The sequence below is a fragment of the Diceros bicornis genome, chromosome 8 (genome assembly GCF_020826845.1).
Source record: "Diceros bicornis minor isolate mBicDic1 chromosome 8, mDicBic1.mat.cur, whole genome shotgun sequence".
In the NCBI taxonomy this organism is placed as follows: Eukaryota; Metazoa; Chordata; class Mammalia; order Perissodactyla; family Rhinocerotidae; genus Diceros; species Diceros bicornis.
In genome coordinates, this window is record NC_080747.1 from 33,235,774 (window position 1) to 33,252,208 (window position 16,435).

Consider the following 16,435-nt stretch of genomic DNA (forward strand, 5'->3'; position numbering starts at 1 on the left):
TTAAGTTTTGTGGTGGACTTTACATAGCAATAAATAACGAAACATATATTTTCCTCTTACCTCTCTGATGGTGGCTTTTCAGACCCCTCACACCCACTCTTCTTCTACCTGCCCCTTAATCATTGGTGTACACCAAAGCTCCATTCTTGACCCCTCCTTGTCATTGTGCACACTCTCCTGTCTGATCTTCATTCCATGTCCTCAGCTACCAAATGCATGTATATCAAGTGTTAGTTTCTGAAAGGGTTCCAATAAATAGCACCTCTTTTTCCCTTCCATGTTTTGAATAAACTAAGAAATGAAACAAGGAGTTAAAATGAATACTAAAAACGTACAAAAGTCAGATGTATTTCTATACACTAGCACTGAACAATCCAAAAATGAAATAAACAATTCCATTTACAATAGCATCAAAAAGAATAAACTAGTTAGAAATAAATTTAAATAAGACTTGTACATTGAAAACAATAAAACATTGCTGAAATAAATTAAAGAAGACCTATATAAATGGAAAGACATCCTCTGTTCATGAATTGGAAGACAATTTTTTTAAGATGGCAGTACTCTGCAAAGTGGTCTACAGATCCAATGCAATACTTGCCAAAATTCCAACAGCTTTTTTGCAGAAATGGAAAAGCTGATCCTAAAATTCATATGGAATTGGAAGGGACCCCAAATATTCCAAACAATCTTGAGAAAAAAGAACAAAGTTGAAGTACTCACTCTTTCCAATTTCAAAACTTACTATAAAACTGTAGTAATCAAGATGATGTGGTACCGGGGCCAGCCCCGTGGCTTAGCGATTAAGTGCGCGTGCTCCGCTGCTGGCGGCCTGGGTTTGGATCCCGGGCCGCACCTACGCACCGCTTCTCCCGCCATGCTGAGGCCACGTCCCACATACAGCAACTAGAAGGACGTGCAGCTATGACATACAACTATCTACTGGGGCTTTGGGGGAAAAAAAAAGGAGGAGGATTGGCAACAGATGTTAGCTCAGAGCCGGTCTTCCTCAGCAAAAAGAGGAGGATTAGCATGGATGTTAGCTCAGGGTGGATCTTCCTCAAGAAAAGAAAAAAAGAAAAAAAAAAAAAAAGATGATGTGGTACCGACATAAGGATAGACATAGATCAATGAAATAGAACTGAGAGTCTAGAAACAAACTCATACATCTATGGTCAATCGATTTTTGACAAAGGTGGCAAGAGTATTCAATAAGGAAAGAATAATCTTTGTAACAAATTGTCCTGAGACAAAAAAATATCCAAAAGAATGAAGTTGGACTGCTACCTCACACCATACGCAAAAATTAACTCAAAATGGATCAAAGCCCTAAATGTAAGAGCTAAACTTGAAAAGTCTGAGGAAAAAAAATAGGGAAAAATCTTCATGACCTTGGATTTGGCAGTGGATTCTTAGATATGACACCAAAAGGACAAGCAACAAAAGAAAAAATAGATAAATTGGACTTCATCAAAATTAAAAACTTTTGTCATCAAAAGACGCTATCAAGAAAGTGAAAAGCAACCCATATAATGGGAGAAAATATTTGCAAATCATGTGTCTGACGTGGGTTTAGTATCCAGAATATATAAAGAACTTTTACAACTCAACAACAACAAGATAACCCAATCAAAAATGGGCAAAGGATTTGAACAGATATTTCTCCAAAGAAGATATAGAAATGGTTAATGAGCATAAAAACATTCTCAATATCATTAGTCATTAGGGAAATGCAAATCAAAACCTCAATGAGATACCACTTCACACCCACTAGGACAGATATAATAAAAAAAGAAAAAAAGGAAAAAGACAAGTGTTAGCAAAGATATGGAGAATTGGAACCCTCATACATTGCTGGTGGGAACGGAAAATGGTGCCACTCCTGTGCAAAACAGTTTGGCGGTTACTCAAAAGTTAAATATAGGATTATAAGACCCAACAATTACACTCCTAGGCAGGTACATACCCTAGAGTAATGAAAACAGGTGTTCAAAGGAAAACTTGTGCATGAATATTCATAGCAGCATTATTTATAATAGCCAAAAAGTAGAAACAATACAAATGTCCATCAACTGTTGAATGGGTAAATAAAATGTGGTATGTCCACAGAATGGATTATTATTCAGGTAAAAAAAGAAATGAAGTACCGATACACACAATAACGTGGATGAACCTCGAAAACCTGCTAAGAGAAAAAAGCCAGTCATAAATGGCCACGTGTTATATGATTCCATTTGTAAGAAAGTCCTTCGAGACAGAAAGCAGATCAGTGGTTGCCAGGGACTGGAGGTAGAGGGTACGGAGAGTGACTGCTTAATGAGAATGGGGTTTTTTGGGAGGGTGACGAGAATATTCTGGAATTATATAGTGGTGATAGTTATACAACATTGTGAAAGTAATGAAAGCCACTGAATTGTATACTTTATAATGGTGAATTTTATATTACGTTAATTTTACCCTCAGTTAAAAAAAATGGCAGTGAAAGTATCATGTTTATTACTGATGGAGGAGATTGGAGGACGTTGGAGGACCTAGTTTGGCATGAGAGCCAAATGGGCCTGCTAAATGGGCCCCCAAATTAGGCAGACTTACCCCACCCAGTCACAGGCAACATGGGGAGGATCTAGGAAAGAGAAGAACAGAGGGGAGTTTGTCTGCTGTTAGACTCCCTCCCAAGAGGAAGAGGAAATTGCTTAGCCACAAATGCCCAGTTATTCCCAAATTTATCATTCAGGTTTGAAACTATCACTCCAGGAGTGAAAAGAAAATGGGCAGAGAGAAGCCAGGGGTAATGTCCATTGAACTTCCTAAACATAAAAGAAAACAGCAGGACAAGGGATGACATTTTTTCACTAATAATATGCACTCAGATGTAGAAATAAATAGAGTTTTCTTTGTTTTATGTAACAGTTTGCACCTTTGTTTTCCTAGGTAGCCAGAATAACAGCAACACTTGGTCTTGCAGTTAGAGGTACCTCAGGCTCTTTTGGTTTACAATAATCTCTTTTAGATTAAAGAAGTCTCTTTTAAGTAAGCATTCAATCAATTTCAAGTTCACCTCCCTGCCAGAGCCCTTTCTCCCCTCTTGCTCCTCCTCCTTCAACATGGTGCTGTGTTGGCACTGAGCTCACATAACATCACGGCAGGAGGTGAGAAGGTCTTGATCTTCATGCTGGTCAATGGGCCTTTGCTGATTTCTGATGCGGTGATCTGATTTAATCAGATCCCTGAGTGTTTGGTCCTGGTGCCATCAATGACGTCTACGGCTAGTGAAGCTGCGCTTGGTTTTCTTGGCCATGCACAGAGAGTTGAGCTATATCTAGCTCACCAGAACATTCCGTGGTGCTGGAGCTGCAGATCCTTGGAGTCTCAGTCACATCCTCTGCCAGGCCTCTGCCTTGGGTGTCCATAGCAACCTTGCTGTGGGTCACCCTGGTTACATTTCTTTCCCCACTGGACAGGTGGGGAATGGCAGCAGGGTGGCAGGAGCAGGTGGGAACACATCATGATACGATTGTAGAGAACCCAGAACCAGTAGCACTATCTCAGGCATATCTATCAAGTTACCTGCCTTCGACACATTATTCTGCCTCTCTAAGCCATGTTGGACGTGACAGGGAAGCTGCAATGTTCTTGACTCTCCTTGAACTTACCTGGGGTCCCATTAGGCTTCGGATTATCTCATCCTGCTCCTCTGCACCAAAATATTTAAAAAATTCATGCTCACCCACTTGCCAAGTTTTTTTGACTCTGGACAAGGACTTTTGCCTCTGACTTCTTGTCCTTTCTCCTACATTTTGCCTCCTCCTCCTCATTTTCTTTTGAGTGGGCCTGACACAGAATCCACCTATCAGAATGGATGCTGATCAATCACAGTGAATATTGTCCGATACCTCTGTGCTCTCAGCTGAAGAATCATGACAATTCTCAATGGTCTGACTTGACAGGACTGGCCCTTGAAAAATGACCTGCCACAATTCAGAAATTCTGCTTGTCTTTCAATAAAACTTGACTTTCAAAACTATTGCCTTGCTATAGACTGAAAAGAAACTGACAGTCAAAGTTGAGGGATGACTTAGATGCCTGGCTGGCATTTCACTCTTTCCTGAAGCATCGAAGCCCATTATCTCATGTGTGAGGAGTCCCAGAGCACCACGATTTAAGGCAAATGAAAAATACATCTATTGAAATTTTCCAAAAGTAATATTTTGTTACAAAGGGTCATACTTTTAAAACCCATAGTTTTAACCCACCTCCAAATATCCAGCTACCTTCCAGACTTTGCCTTCTGAACATGCGTCTTAAGCTCAACGTGTCTCCAACTGGGCTTGTCATGTGCTCACTCAAATTTGCAACTCTGTCTGTACTCTTCAGTTCAAGAAACTGCAATCTAGTGGTACCGGTTAAGAATGTAGATTCTGTACTAAGACTGCCTGAATCAAAATCCTGATTCTGTCACTAGCTGTGTGACCTTGGGCAACTTACTTAACCTTTCTGTGCCTCGGGTTCCTTGTCTATAAAATGGAGATAAGAATAATACTATCTCATGGAGTTGTTAAGAGGATTAAATGGGCCAATTCATGTATAGTGCCCAGCACAGTGCTGTATAATGTTAGCTGTATAACCTACACCACTATTCACCCAATTACCTAGGCCAGATACTTGGGAGTCATTCTTCATTTCCCTTTGCCATCACTAGCTAGTCACCAGTGTTTATTGACTTTAACTTAACAGTTGTTGAGTCCATTCTGTCTCTAATGTCAACGCTAGTGCCTTTGTCCAGCCCACTATCACCTCTTACCTGTTTCCTGCAGCAGCCTCCTAACTGGCCTCCCTCTCTTTTATCCTTCCCTTCCAGTCTATTCTCCATGCTCTGGCCAGAACATTCTCTCTAAAATGCAATTCTGATCAAGTCACTTCGCTGAAGAGAATCAATTACTGACTCCCCACTGTGGTCAGGATAGAACCTCACACCTGAATGGCCAACTCTGTACTGTATGCACCTCCCCCCCAATACACACACACACACACACACACACACACACACACACACACACACCTCTCTCCTCAACCTCATATCGCTACCCTCACCGCACATCTTAGGCTTTACTTCCTTTGCGCTATTTACAGATTGCTCCCTTTATCAAGATTTCTTCTGTCCCTTCTCAGCCTTCAGAACCCAGCATAGCTCTCCTTTCTCCAGGAACAGCTCCCTGAACTCTGAGTCTGGGTTAAGCACCCCTCCCTTGTGCTCCTTGAACACTGGAATTTATCTCTGTCCTAACTCTTCTCCCACTGTTTTATAACTCTCTTAACTTTTCTGTCTTCCCACTAGACCATCCCTTTTTTTGAGAACAGGCCTTTGAGCTCTCTATCTGAATGCCCAGCACAATGCTGACTATATAGTAGGTGCTCAATAAATGCTTGATGAGTCAGTGGAAGTTGGTTGGTGGACACTACTAGAGGGAAGGGAACTTCTTAAAGAAACTGCAGATAGTTTGGTATAATTGGAGAGGAGAGTAACCAGGGAAAAAGAACATAGTCAGAATCTTCAGTAACCAGTACAGGCTCTGGTCACTCAGAGGGGACACCAGTGTTAAATGGCTGGAATGGCCATACTGGTGTATGCTGTCTGAATATTTGTTCTGCCTGTATGTGATAGGCAGGAGATAATTCTGGAGAGATGTAGAGGCCAGATTATAAAGGGCCTTGTATATTTTAAGCCAGCGTCTGAACTTCATACATTCAGCAGTGGGATGCCACTGAAGATTTTTGACCTGAGTACCATTCAGACTTGATTTTAGGAAGGTCACTCTAGCTATGATGTGGAGGAAGAATGGAAGCGGATCAAGAGTAGAGGCAGGGAGACCCGTGAGGAGGCTGCCAGTGCCAATGTTTTATGTTGCAACATGGTGCTAGGTGCTGCTGGGGCTCCACAGAGACAACGTGGCGCGGTCTCTGCTCACTGGATCCTCAAAACACAAGGAGCCGGACACTCCCTCATATGACTGCCCCATGGTGGGACTCACCTCGTGGGAAAGGGAGGCACAGAAACACTCAGGTACCAGGGGGAGCATTCTGAAAGTGGAAGTGAAGCCTTCAACGGCCAATCTCCCTTCCATCTCCAGGGCTTCTCCGCTTTATTCAAGGCAGAGTGTTTAAATTAAGGCATCAAGCTATCAAGCTATTAAAACTTCAGATTTCAAGGGCTTTATTTCCAGTTCTGTTTGAATGGATATATTTAACATTTGAGTGAAGAAGCTCTTCTGTAAGAGATGCACTGAAATGTCTGTTTAACCCAGGAAGTAGGGCTTAGCCAACCAAGTCATTTTACAGACTCCCACAGAACCACAGAGCTCTTATCCTTCTATTATTTGCATCAGAGTCAAAGCTCTCGTGAGTCCCATTTAGGTTCCAGATGGGCCAGTGATATCATTGGTTGTTGAATCTGTAAGATAATGCTTCAACTCTCCTTTCTGAAGTCAGACCAACGAGGGTCCGAATGCTGCCTCTTCCACCCACACAGCTGTGAGACCTCGGACAGTCATATATCCTCTTTCTGACCCTCGGTTTCTTCATTTGTAAAATGGGAGTTACAATAATAGTAACTGCCTCATAGAGCTGTTGTGAGGATTTAATGAGATACTGCATTTAAAGTCTTTAGCACAGGGTAAACAGTTACACAGTATGATTTAACTTAGAGTATCAGTGTGATCTTAGGCAAGTCATTTACCCTCTTTGGGCCTTAATTTCTTCCTTGATTAAATGGAGATAAATGCTCACCATTGTATCTTTAGGCCCCACTACAAAGCCTGGCACACAATAGATGCTCAAAAAAAAAAAAATTTTGCTGAATGAATGAATGAGGAGGAGAAGGAGAAGAATGTTTTCTGTAACTATCTTAAGGATTGTCGTAAGACTCAAGTGAGACAGAGCTGAAGAAAGCCTTCCTTGGATAATGAAATACTATTCAAAGGTAAGCTAGTAATACAGTTAATGTTTTAGAATAAAGGAAGTTCTTTGATTGGAGTGTCTTTCCAGGATTTTATTCAGTATATCTCATATTTGGGACACCGGCCACTAACGTTGTTCAATTAACTCACCAGGAGTCTAATTATTTGGCTCCTGGCAACTCAGAATCCGCAGGCTGAGCTCCCTAGACTGGCCTGCCTTTGTGGTACAGTGTCACAGGCAGGTGCAAGAGCTCCTGATCCTTGAAATTATTCTCTTTATTTGACTGGCTCCAGTCTTAAATTCCAAAATTAGGGCTTTATTCCTCAGTTTCTTGAACAAGGGTTTTGTCCTTAGTGAAAAACCCATAACTCATCTGTTTGAATTAGTTCATTCCTTCCCTTCCTGAGAGCAAAGTTTGGTAAAGGAGAATGCTAGGGTGTAAGAGATTTGGAAGTAACCAGGAAAAAATAATGCAGAAAGGTAATCCTACAGGACCTGGGGACTCCAGAAGGTTTGGACCCCCTGTTCTGCCACGCGTGCTGATTTTTTATCTCTCCTTTCCATTTGCTCCAATGACCTTCATGGTGAAGTGATTCTGTTAGGAAATTAGTGTAACTTCTAGAACAAACAGATGACTTTCAGTCCTTACGAAACGGATGAATTATAATTACCCACCCACTCGCATCCCCAGCTCTGGAGTTAGATAATCCAGATTCAGATCCAGGCTCTTTGGGGGATGTGACTCAGCTCTGCGGCCTTGGGGAAGTTATTAAACCTCCTTCTCCCACCTTTCTTTTTATCTGTAAAATGGGGATAATAATAGTAGCTATCTCAAGTATTAAAAATGACCCATGCAAAACAAATCTATGCTGTTGGAAGTCAGAATGATGGTTACCCTTGGGGAGGAGGTAGTGCTTAGAAAGGGCCATAGGAAGCTTCCAGAATGCTGGTCATATTTTTTTGTCTGGATGCTGTTTACATAGATGGGCTCAGTTTGGGAAAATTCTTCAAGCTGTATACGATCTGTGCACAGTTCTCTATCTATATTATTTTTAATAAAAAATTTTTAAAAATCCATGTAAACTACTTAACCTATTAAGTATTCAACTGGCACATAGTAAGTTACTGTTAGCCATTATCTTTATCTCCTGCTGAAGGATCACACTCTTTGTGTGACTTTGACACTATTCCCAAGCATAAGGAAAATGAGGAACAAGAAAAAGAAATGCTCACTGAGGTCAGGCCTTGACTGGGCACTTAATGGTTTGGATGTTTGTACTTCAGAGTAGGGAAATTATGCTGAATAGATTGCTTTTGCTATTGTCTCTTATGCTCAGAGCACTTTCTTCTATAAATGCTAGCGCACATTTAGCATCAGTTGCATTCCCAGAATTTCTCGTCTTAGAGGAGCATCTTATTTGGAAAGGGGAGACTAGGGACCTGTCAAGAAACTGAGTTCACGTAGCGCTTTGTGTAAGATTGAGAAAGTGTCGAGCGGCCATATGTGAGTTGGGGTGGGGTAAAGCTGGCAAGGCTGATAGAAATGCCGTTCCCTGGTGCCACCACTGTTTGGAGTAAAGGTCCTGAAAACAGGGAGGAAAACCCTCAGGGAAACTGAACCGGCATGGCCCAGTGTTATCATAACACCAGAAACTCAAAACGTCTTGACTCAGCGCCCCCAGCAAGGTCATCTCAGAAACAACTGGGCTTCAGCAACTTGTCTTACCTGCCTCAGAATGACTAAGGCCTATTTAAATCTCGTGGTTGGTTAATCATTAATGAAGATTTTTGACAAACAAAGTAGAGCAAGCCAAGAAAGAAGGGTGGCTAAAAATTAGCTCAGGAAAGGTCATATTTCTTGCAAATGCAGGGTCTGGTGTTGCTTTCGATTGTGGGTATAATTGTGTGGAATGGAGTTGCAAGGAAATACAATCCCACTGAGGAAGCCAGCGCACTTCTGAAGATTTTACTTAAGACATTCCTTCGCCCTCACCGTCATCTATAGGCCTCCATCACCTCTGCTGAGAAGCCTGCATTCCTGTAAGGCTTCCCAAGGGAAAGGGGGGACACCCTGACCAGCACATGTAGGTGCTGTACGACCCCAGAGAGGAAAGGGTAGAAGGTCCCAGAGGCTGGAACCTGGATCTAAAGAAGAAAGGGGTGGGTAACCATAAGAGCCTGTCTGCCCCTACAAACTATTCTCCACAAGATCAGGGTTGGTGGACATCACTGGGAGCCAGGAAGGCTGAAGGGAGGGTGTTGCCCATTGTGGGGGTGCTCAGATGCGCCACGCTGTTGATTGCAAGACAACCCTCAGCCTCAGCAGTTTAGACAAATGCAGGGCTCCACCATTTTCTGAAAGAAACTCAAAATCCTAAGGAGGAATGATTTAGTTAGGGTTCTTCCCAGCTCCTTGTCATAGGGACCAAATCTCTTCCTTCCACAGTTAACACAGGCTCATGAACCACGTTTAGTGCTAAACAGAACAAAGGTCAAACTCTCTTTCTCCTTTGAGGCAGCCACACTGACTTCTTTCAGGCACTTGAATACACCATGTTCTTTCTTCCTTGACCTGTTCTTCCTTGACCTGGGCACTTCCTGTTCCCTCGTCTCCCTGCTCATCGCCCTAACTCCTGGTCATCCTGCACTTCTTTGCTCAGGTAGCACTTCTTCCCCCAAACCTCCTTTACCCCCTGTCCAAGCCTGCGTGGGTGCCCCCTCCCATTTCATAGCACTTAACACTATCTTATCATGCCTGGGAGTTTCTGGAGGGCAGAGGGGGTCGATTTTGTTGATCCTTGTTTCTCTAGTGCCTCATGCTGTGCTGGCACACAGCTGGCATTCAACAAATGTTTATTGAATGAATGGAAACAAAAGGAGTAAAAAGGCGTAAAATGGAAAGGCTTAATGGAGTTAATACAGTGGAATGCATCACACCATTGTTTATAAAGGGGAAGGGAAAGGAAATAAATGTTTTTTGAGTGCCTACAACATATCAGTCTTTTTAAGATTCCTTAACTCATCTGATTTTCACAACAAACTTATGAGGTCAGGATTATTATCTCTATGTTACCAATTAAGAGACTGGTGCTCAGAGGCGAAGCATCTTTTCCTAGGTCACAGGGCTGGTAAGGAGCACAGCTGGGGTTTCACTCCTCTGGCATCCTGACCGCAAACCTAGCCTTGTTTCACTAGGCCACGGTGCTTGCTCACAGAGGTAAGTATTTGGCCAAAGACATTTTTTCCAGGTTTATTGGTGTGAGAAGTTAGAAAACAGGAAGACTGGGTACCTAGAAAGGGAAGACTAATGAGGGAAAAGAGGAGAAAGAAAAGGCTGTATCCAGTCTGACAGCTTAGAACTTGGAATTGAAGCAAAACACTTTGTGGATGTCTCCTGAGCCTCATTCTGTATTTACACCTAATCCTGCCCTTGACCTTGGGTGGTCAGAGAGATAGGGAATGTGTCAAGGAGGTGGTAGGGCAAGAATAAAATGAGTACATCTGTGTCATCCTATCTAGCAATTTTTTTTTTTTTTTTTTTTGTGAGGAGATCAGCCCTGTGCTAACATCCGCCAATCCTCCTCTTTTTTTGCTGAGGAAGACGGCCCTGGGCTAACATCTGTGCCCATCTTCCTCCACTTTATATGGGACGCCACCACAGCATGGCTTGCCAAGCAGTGCGTCGGTGCGCGCCCGGGATCCGAACCAGCGAACCCCGGGCCGCCGCAGCGGAGCGCGCGCACCCAACCGCTTGCGCCACCGGGCCGGCCCCTAGTAATTTTTTTTAAAAAGTGAAGATGTATTTTTTTAGGGTCATAGTGTCAAAATGTGCTTTCATCAAAACAGCCATGCCAAAATGTCACATTTCACGTTTAAAAAAAACCCAACTCTGAGATGGCCCCGTGGCATAGTGGTTGAGTTTGGTGTGCTTCACTTTGACGGCCTGGGTTCGTAGGTTCAGATCCCAGGTGTAAACCTACACCACTCGTCAGCCATGCTGTGGTGGTGACCCAAATATAAAGTGGAGGAAGACTGGCACAGATGTTAGCTCAGGGCTAATCTTCCTCAGGGAAAAAAACAAAACAAAACAAAACAACTCTGATATGAGGGCTGAGTGCCCAGACTATAACAAAGATAATATCATGTAACAATTGAGGTAATATACATTTCTTTTAAATAGTCAAGTACCCATTAGCCACAAGGTCTGCTAAGGCAGTAAGGACAATCATAGCTAACAAAACATGCTAGCACACTGCATGTCACAGAACAGCACCCAATGAATGTTGGGGTGTCCACAGGGTGGACTGTCTATCCTTCATGGGAAAAGAAAAATCAGAACTTTGTTTTCTAGGGGTTCTGACTTTCAACTAAATAAGTGCTTATGTATGTTGTCAGGACAGATATTTTTGGAATAAAAAAAATGGGTCACCTATTCTAGTGCAGAATCAGAAGGGTGTAGTTAACTGCCTACAATAGTTCTTTAGCCTGCTCCATAATCTTTGGGACAGAGGTGTGGATAGAATTCCTTAAATCTACTAGTGTATACATTTTTTAGCAGCCCCACCTAGAGCTGCTGTGTCTTTCAGGCTGAGAGTAGGCATTTCAGCCACTCTACCTTCAGTTCCCAACCCCCAAGGAAAGAAGGTGCATATGAAAACACACTAAAAGCCAACAGAAAAGAAACTACGCTTGTAGAAAAGCTTTTCTTTTCTTTTTCTGGGCTCAGAAGTAGGTCATTGGCATCACTGGTTTTATCTATTTCAGGGTCAGTGTGCTGTTAGCAAGAATCTGGGACTTGAGATTTCTGTTCTGGTTCTCACCAGCTGTGTGACCTTGACCACTGACATTATCTGCCCTGTCTACCTCACTGAGTTATTGTGAGGTCCACCTGAGATTATGGAAGCCAAAGAGCATAATAAATCACATAACCATAGCATTTAACCTCACGCGACATACTGTTTACCTGCTCATTTTGTCTGTGTTCTCCCACTGGACTCTAACCTTTACAGGTGCAAGATTTTGTTGGTTTTGTTCATGCTGTAGCTGCCGCAGCGCCTACGTCAAAGCCTGGCACCTAGTAGAGGTGTAATACACATTTTGTGTGATTGTTAATTTTTTTTGTAACAAGATCAGTCAAAATCTATGATTCTGCAACTTGAAGGGCATCTGTACTTTTCTCCTAGAACAAGAAGGAATCAGCAGATCTTGTTGCCCTTGAAAATATTGCCTAATGTTCTGTCACCATGGGAAGTTTCCCGGCCTCTTTTGCCTCTAAAAACGCCTTTATCTTTTTTTTTTTTAATTTTATTTATTTTTCCCCCAAAGCCCCAGTAGATAGTTGTATGTCACAGCTGCACATCCATCTGGTTGCTGTATGTGGGATGCAGCCTCAGCATGGCCGGAGAAGCGGTGCATCGGTGCGCGCCCGGGATCTGAACCCAGGCCGCCAGCAGCAGAGCGCGCGCACTTAACCACTAAGCCACGGGGCCGGCCCGGGCCTTTATCTTTCTAAGAGAAAGCAGGAAGTTAATATTCTAAGAAATGTGGGTTGGGATGCCATAACCCAGGCTGCTTAAGACTAAGAAGGTAAATTTCTTAATTTTAGTCAATAACAAAGCCACACGGGGCAATTTTTAGAAGTAATTCCACTGACAATGCGTCATTTTCCCTTGAATCATTTGACTGGCTTTGCTGATGGATACCGTCTGCAATTAGTGACAATCTCTAGAGAAAATGAAGGAAGTGTTCTGCTAACCTTGTTGTGCACTATGAAAAGGAGAAACAGAAGGCTTTGGTTTCCAATGCAGTGACTGACATTCATTCAGGTCACCCCAGCACTTTCACGAGACCACCAGACAACTCAGTGTCACATCACCGGCCTCCATTTAGAGTTCTGAGTGTAAAACCCTTGGGATCATAAACAAACTTCAGTACTGTGAGCAGTGGCAGGCTCTACCACATCCTATTCTGATCCAGATGCTGAAGGTCTTTGTGTTCAACCTTCAACGTCGAGTTTGAGCATACTGAAAATTCACAGTTTTTACTATGCATCCCATCTTCAATGGTAATTCCAAACCAAAGACATGACAGCAACTTGCTGGTTTCTCCAGCTGAAAATATTGAATTGGCTGATTCCTTCTATGCTGTAAGGGTTTTTCTAATTTTGTTAGGAAAAAAAAATCAGTATAAATAAAACACAATTTAAAATAAGGTCTTGAAATTGCTTTAAAGAAAGCTTTATTTACTACATACATCCAAAGAATGTATTGTAAATGGAGCAAGATCTAAATAAATTTAAAAGCTTTTCCAACACAAAGCAACTAAAGGTAACAACTAAACTGATAGCATGTTTGAAAACAGAACTCTAAAGCTTTTTTCTTTTTAAAGTTTATATACTTTGTTCTTAACCCTAAAAAAAAAAAGTTCACATTTCAAGTTATAAACTCACCTCAGTAGTGTATGTGAAATGGTGTGAAACAGGGACAGACAGACCAAAGATAGAAGGCTCACTGATACCTAACTGGCTATGTCACCAAAATTTGTTTTTAAGGTAGTTTGGTAATTGCCATGTTAAGATACCATTTTTTTTCTTTTCTTTTTATTACCTTTTTTTTTTTTTTTTTGCAAATAATTTACAGGCACATGTAAAATACAGTAAGACCGCTGGGTCAGAGTCTCATCCAGTGAACCCCTGTGACAATCCTACACTGGAAGGAGAGTACTTCTTTCACACAAAGTCAAGGGATGAGAATCTGATCCAAATTGCATTTTGTTGGATTACCCATTCCAACAGATTCGAGTTTGGATGCAGCTTGCTGGGTATACCATCAGGAACATTGCACAATTACTTTATGTCATTTAAGAATGATGGAAAGGAATGTTAGGAATGTTTAAAGGCCTTTGCAGGCACTCAATAATTTTACAGAATAGTTAAATAAATATTGCTTATATATAAAAAATTCATCCCACCCTAAAATGAGAGGGGAAAAAGCCATTTGGGAATCTCTTAATTTAAAATTTAAAAGAATACTAAAATATTTGCTAAAGGCATGATCCTATTATGAATCCACAAATAAGAATTCAGCCACTAGCAAAAATTCAGTGAGTGGACTTTATGGATCTCTAATATGACATAAAAACACAACTGTGTACTTGCTACCTATTGCACACCTCACTTCCTTGATAGAACCTTTAAAAAGAAATCCAAGTTGAGTATTTCATAAAGTAGATGACAATCTTAACATTTTACTGTATTTTACATTCACTCTGCTAAACAAAAGCCTTTAAACAGGCACAAAACACTGCAACAATACATTTACTTCCTAATAAAACAAAACTTTTTAAAAACATTGAAATAAAATGGTTTAACTCTGCATTAAACTATACACCATGAACTTCTGCAACATAAAACAACTAAAAACGAGCATTAGGAGATATTTACAAACTATCTTTTAACTCCTGGAGGTCTCTCCTCCTGAATGCGCATGCCCCAATTCAGTTCACCTGCCCCGTGCACAGCAATGGAGGGAAGCCCTGTTCAATAAACTTAATATTTCCAACACCCCTGATAACCACAGACATTTCGCATGAAACATGATAACTTCCTGTGACAAGAGTCTTTCAGGGTCTTGTCTACAATAACATTCTCTGTTTCTACAAACTCATACTTCAAAAATGAATAAAATAAAAGCATTAGAAAAGGAATTAAAGTTTTATATTGGACAATTAAATAGCTATGCAAAGATGTCTTATGCAAACTATTAAAATCTTGTGCTTACACACAATCCCTATTGAAAATACCTCCCCAACCAAAACAACAACAAAAAAAACACAACAAAACAAAAAATCCCAACAAAAACCCAGGAAGAAGTATAAAAGCTATCAATGTTTTCTCTATCCAGAGGAATTCACTTGCCCTAGACTTGCCAAACATGGAAGTGGGATTGGGGATTGGGGAGGAGATGAATAGGGCAGTCGGGAGGAAACATGTTTAACAGCAAAGACACAGAGAGGATGAGCAGAGGCCCAGGTTAATGGTGGCAGGTGAGACCTTTCCAGTGTTTGGACTCAGATGTGACAAGTCTTTTCAATATTGGCTTAAGGAGAGATCGAGTGTTTAATTTCTTTTAAAAAATAGAACCATCATGGATAACACGTGGTAACACAATCAACCCTTAATGCCAGCAGAAATAGAGGTTTTACTCATTTTAAAATTGCACTTTCCAGTATAACTTTTAAAATAAAATTTTATGTAGTATTTTTAAAGCACTACTGTTTGTATCTTTAAATATTGAATATATTTTTCAAAATAGTTCCCTAGCTGCTCGTGTGCTTTTTAATATATACTTGATATATTACTGAAGGTACTACAAAATAGAAATCTCTGGAGTGCAGAAGTTAAGAAAATAACCTTCATACTGAAAATATATCCTTAAAAATACAAAAACAAAAACCTCTATACAAACGTACTACAGCATACAAATTTTTAAGAGATGGTATTAAGGCACGAGCCATCGCAAGTCTCTTAGAAATGTATGAACACAGGCCTGCTAAATTGAAAATAGTCTTAAAAAACTAGCGAAAACTTCATGTATATAAAATATTTCAGTATGATATTTGATAACATTCTTCACTTTCAGGTTTCATATGTGTGCTAATCCAACATGTTCTTTCTTCATAAATAGTAAAGTGTTCCTTCAGTGGTAGCTTTGTGGTTTGTCTGTGCTCTTGTCTCAGTATGTCTGGTAGACATCATGAATGGGAACTTGAATAGCAGCAGCAGGGAAGGCCTGAGGTATATAGCCCGCGTATCCTCCATAAACAGCGGCGGCAGCTGCCGCGTTCTTCTGTAGTGTGGCGATCGTAGCTGTGGCTGGAGCAGCAAATGGAACGTAACTGGCCCCGTAGATCCCAGCAGTGGGAATTCTCTGAACGTTTGGAGCCACTGTGTATACTGGAGTTATTGGGCGGCCCTGAGGAGAGAGAAGAAGAATCCTTACTGATGGCGTGTAGGCGTGTAGGTACTTATCCCCTTTAGTCACCCACTCATTCAACAACTCCATTCATTCACTCAATCCCAGGGGTTGGGAGTACAAGATGTAAAAACAAAGGTTTCCATTCTCAGGGAGGGGAGGTAGAGGGGTAAACAAATAGTTATTGTAAGGGAGTGTGATAAGAGCCATTAAGGTAAGGTGGAGTTGCATCCTCAAGGCTCATTCAATTTCAACTGGTGAAAGTGACAGAACTGGACCACTGAGGGAAAGTTTAAATACTCTGGAATCTTCTACCCACCATTCCACTCAATCAGCATATGCCCCAGAGGGAGCTAGAGAAAGAAGCTGAGAATCTATCCTTTACTCAGTTGATCTCATTGTAAGTAAAAATAAGTATTTTTCCTAAAATACAGGCTAGCTGCCTCAACTCATACTTAACTGAAGGAACATGACGTTTCAAAAACAGAGGGGAGAATAGACTGTGACAA

The 16,435-nt window shown here is 41.4% G+C and overlaps 1 protein-coding gene across 3 annotated transcripts in view; it reads right to left on the minus strand.

The window, feature by feature from the left end:
- Positions 1-13,174: 13,174 nt before the first annotated feature.
- The window catches only part of RBM47 (RNA binding motif protein 47), a 152,339-nt gene continuing 149,078 nt past the window's right edge, over positions 13,175-16,435 (minus strand). For all 3 annotated transcript variants that reach the window (XM_058546939.1, XM_058546938.1, XM_058546937.1), the window contains one exon: positions 13,175-15,926. In XM_058546939.1, coding sequence (XP_058402922.1) covers positions 15,687-15,926 — 240 coding nt within the window. In that variant the 3' untranslated portion in view covers positions 13,175-15,686. The remainder of the gene's footprint in view (positions 15,927-16,435) is intronic.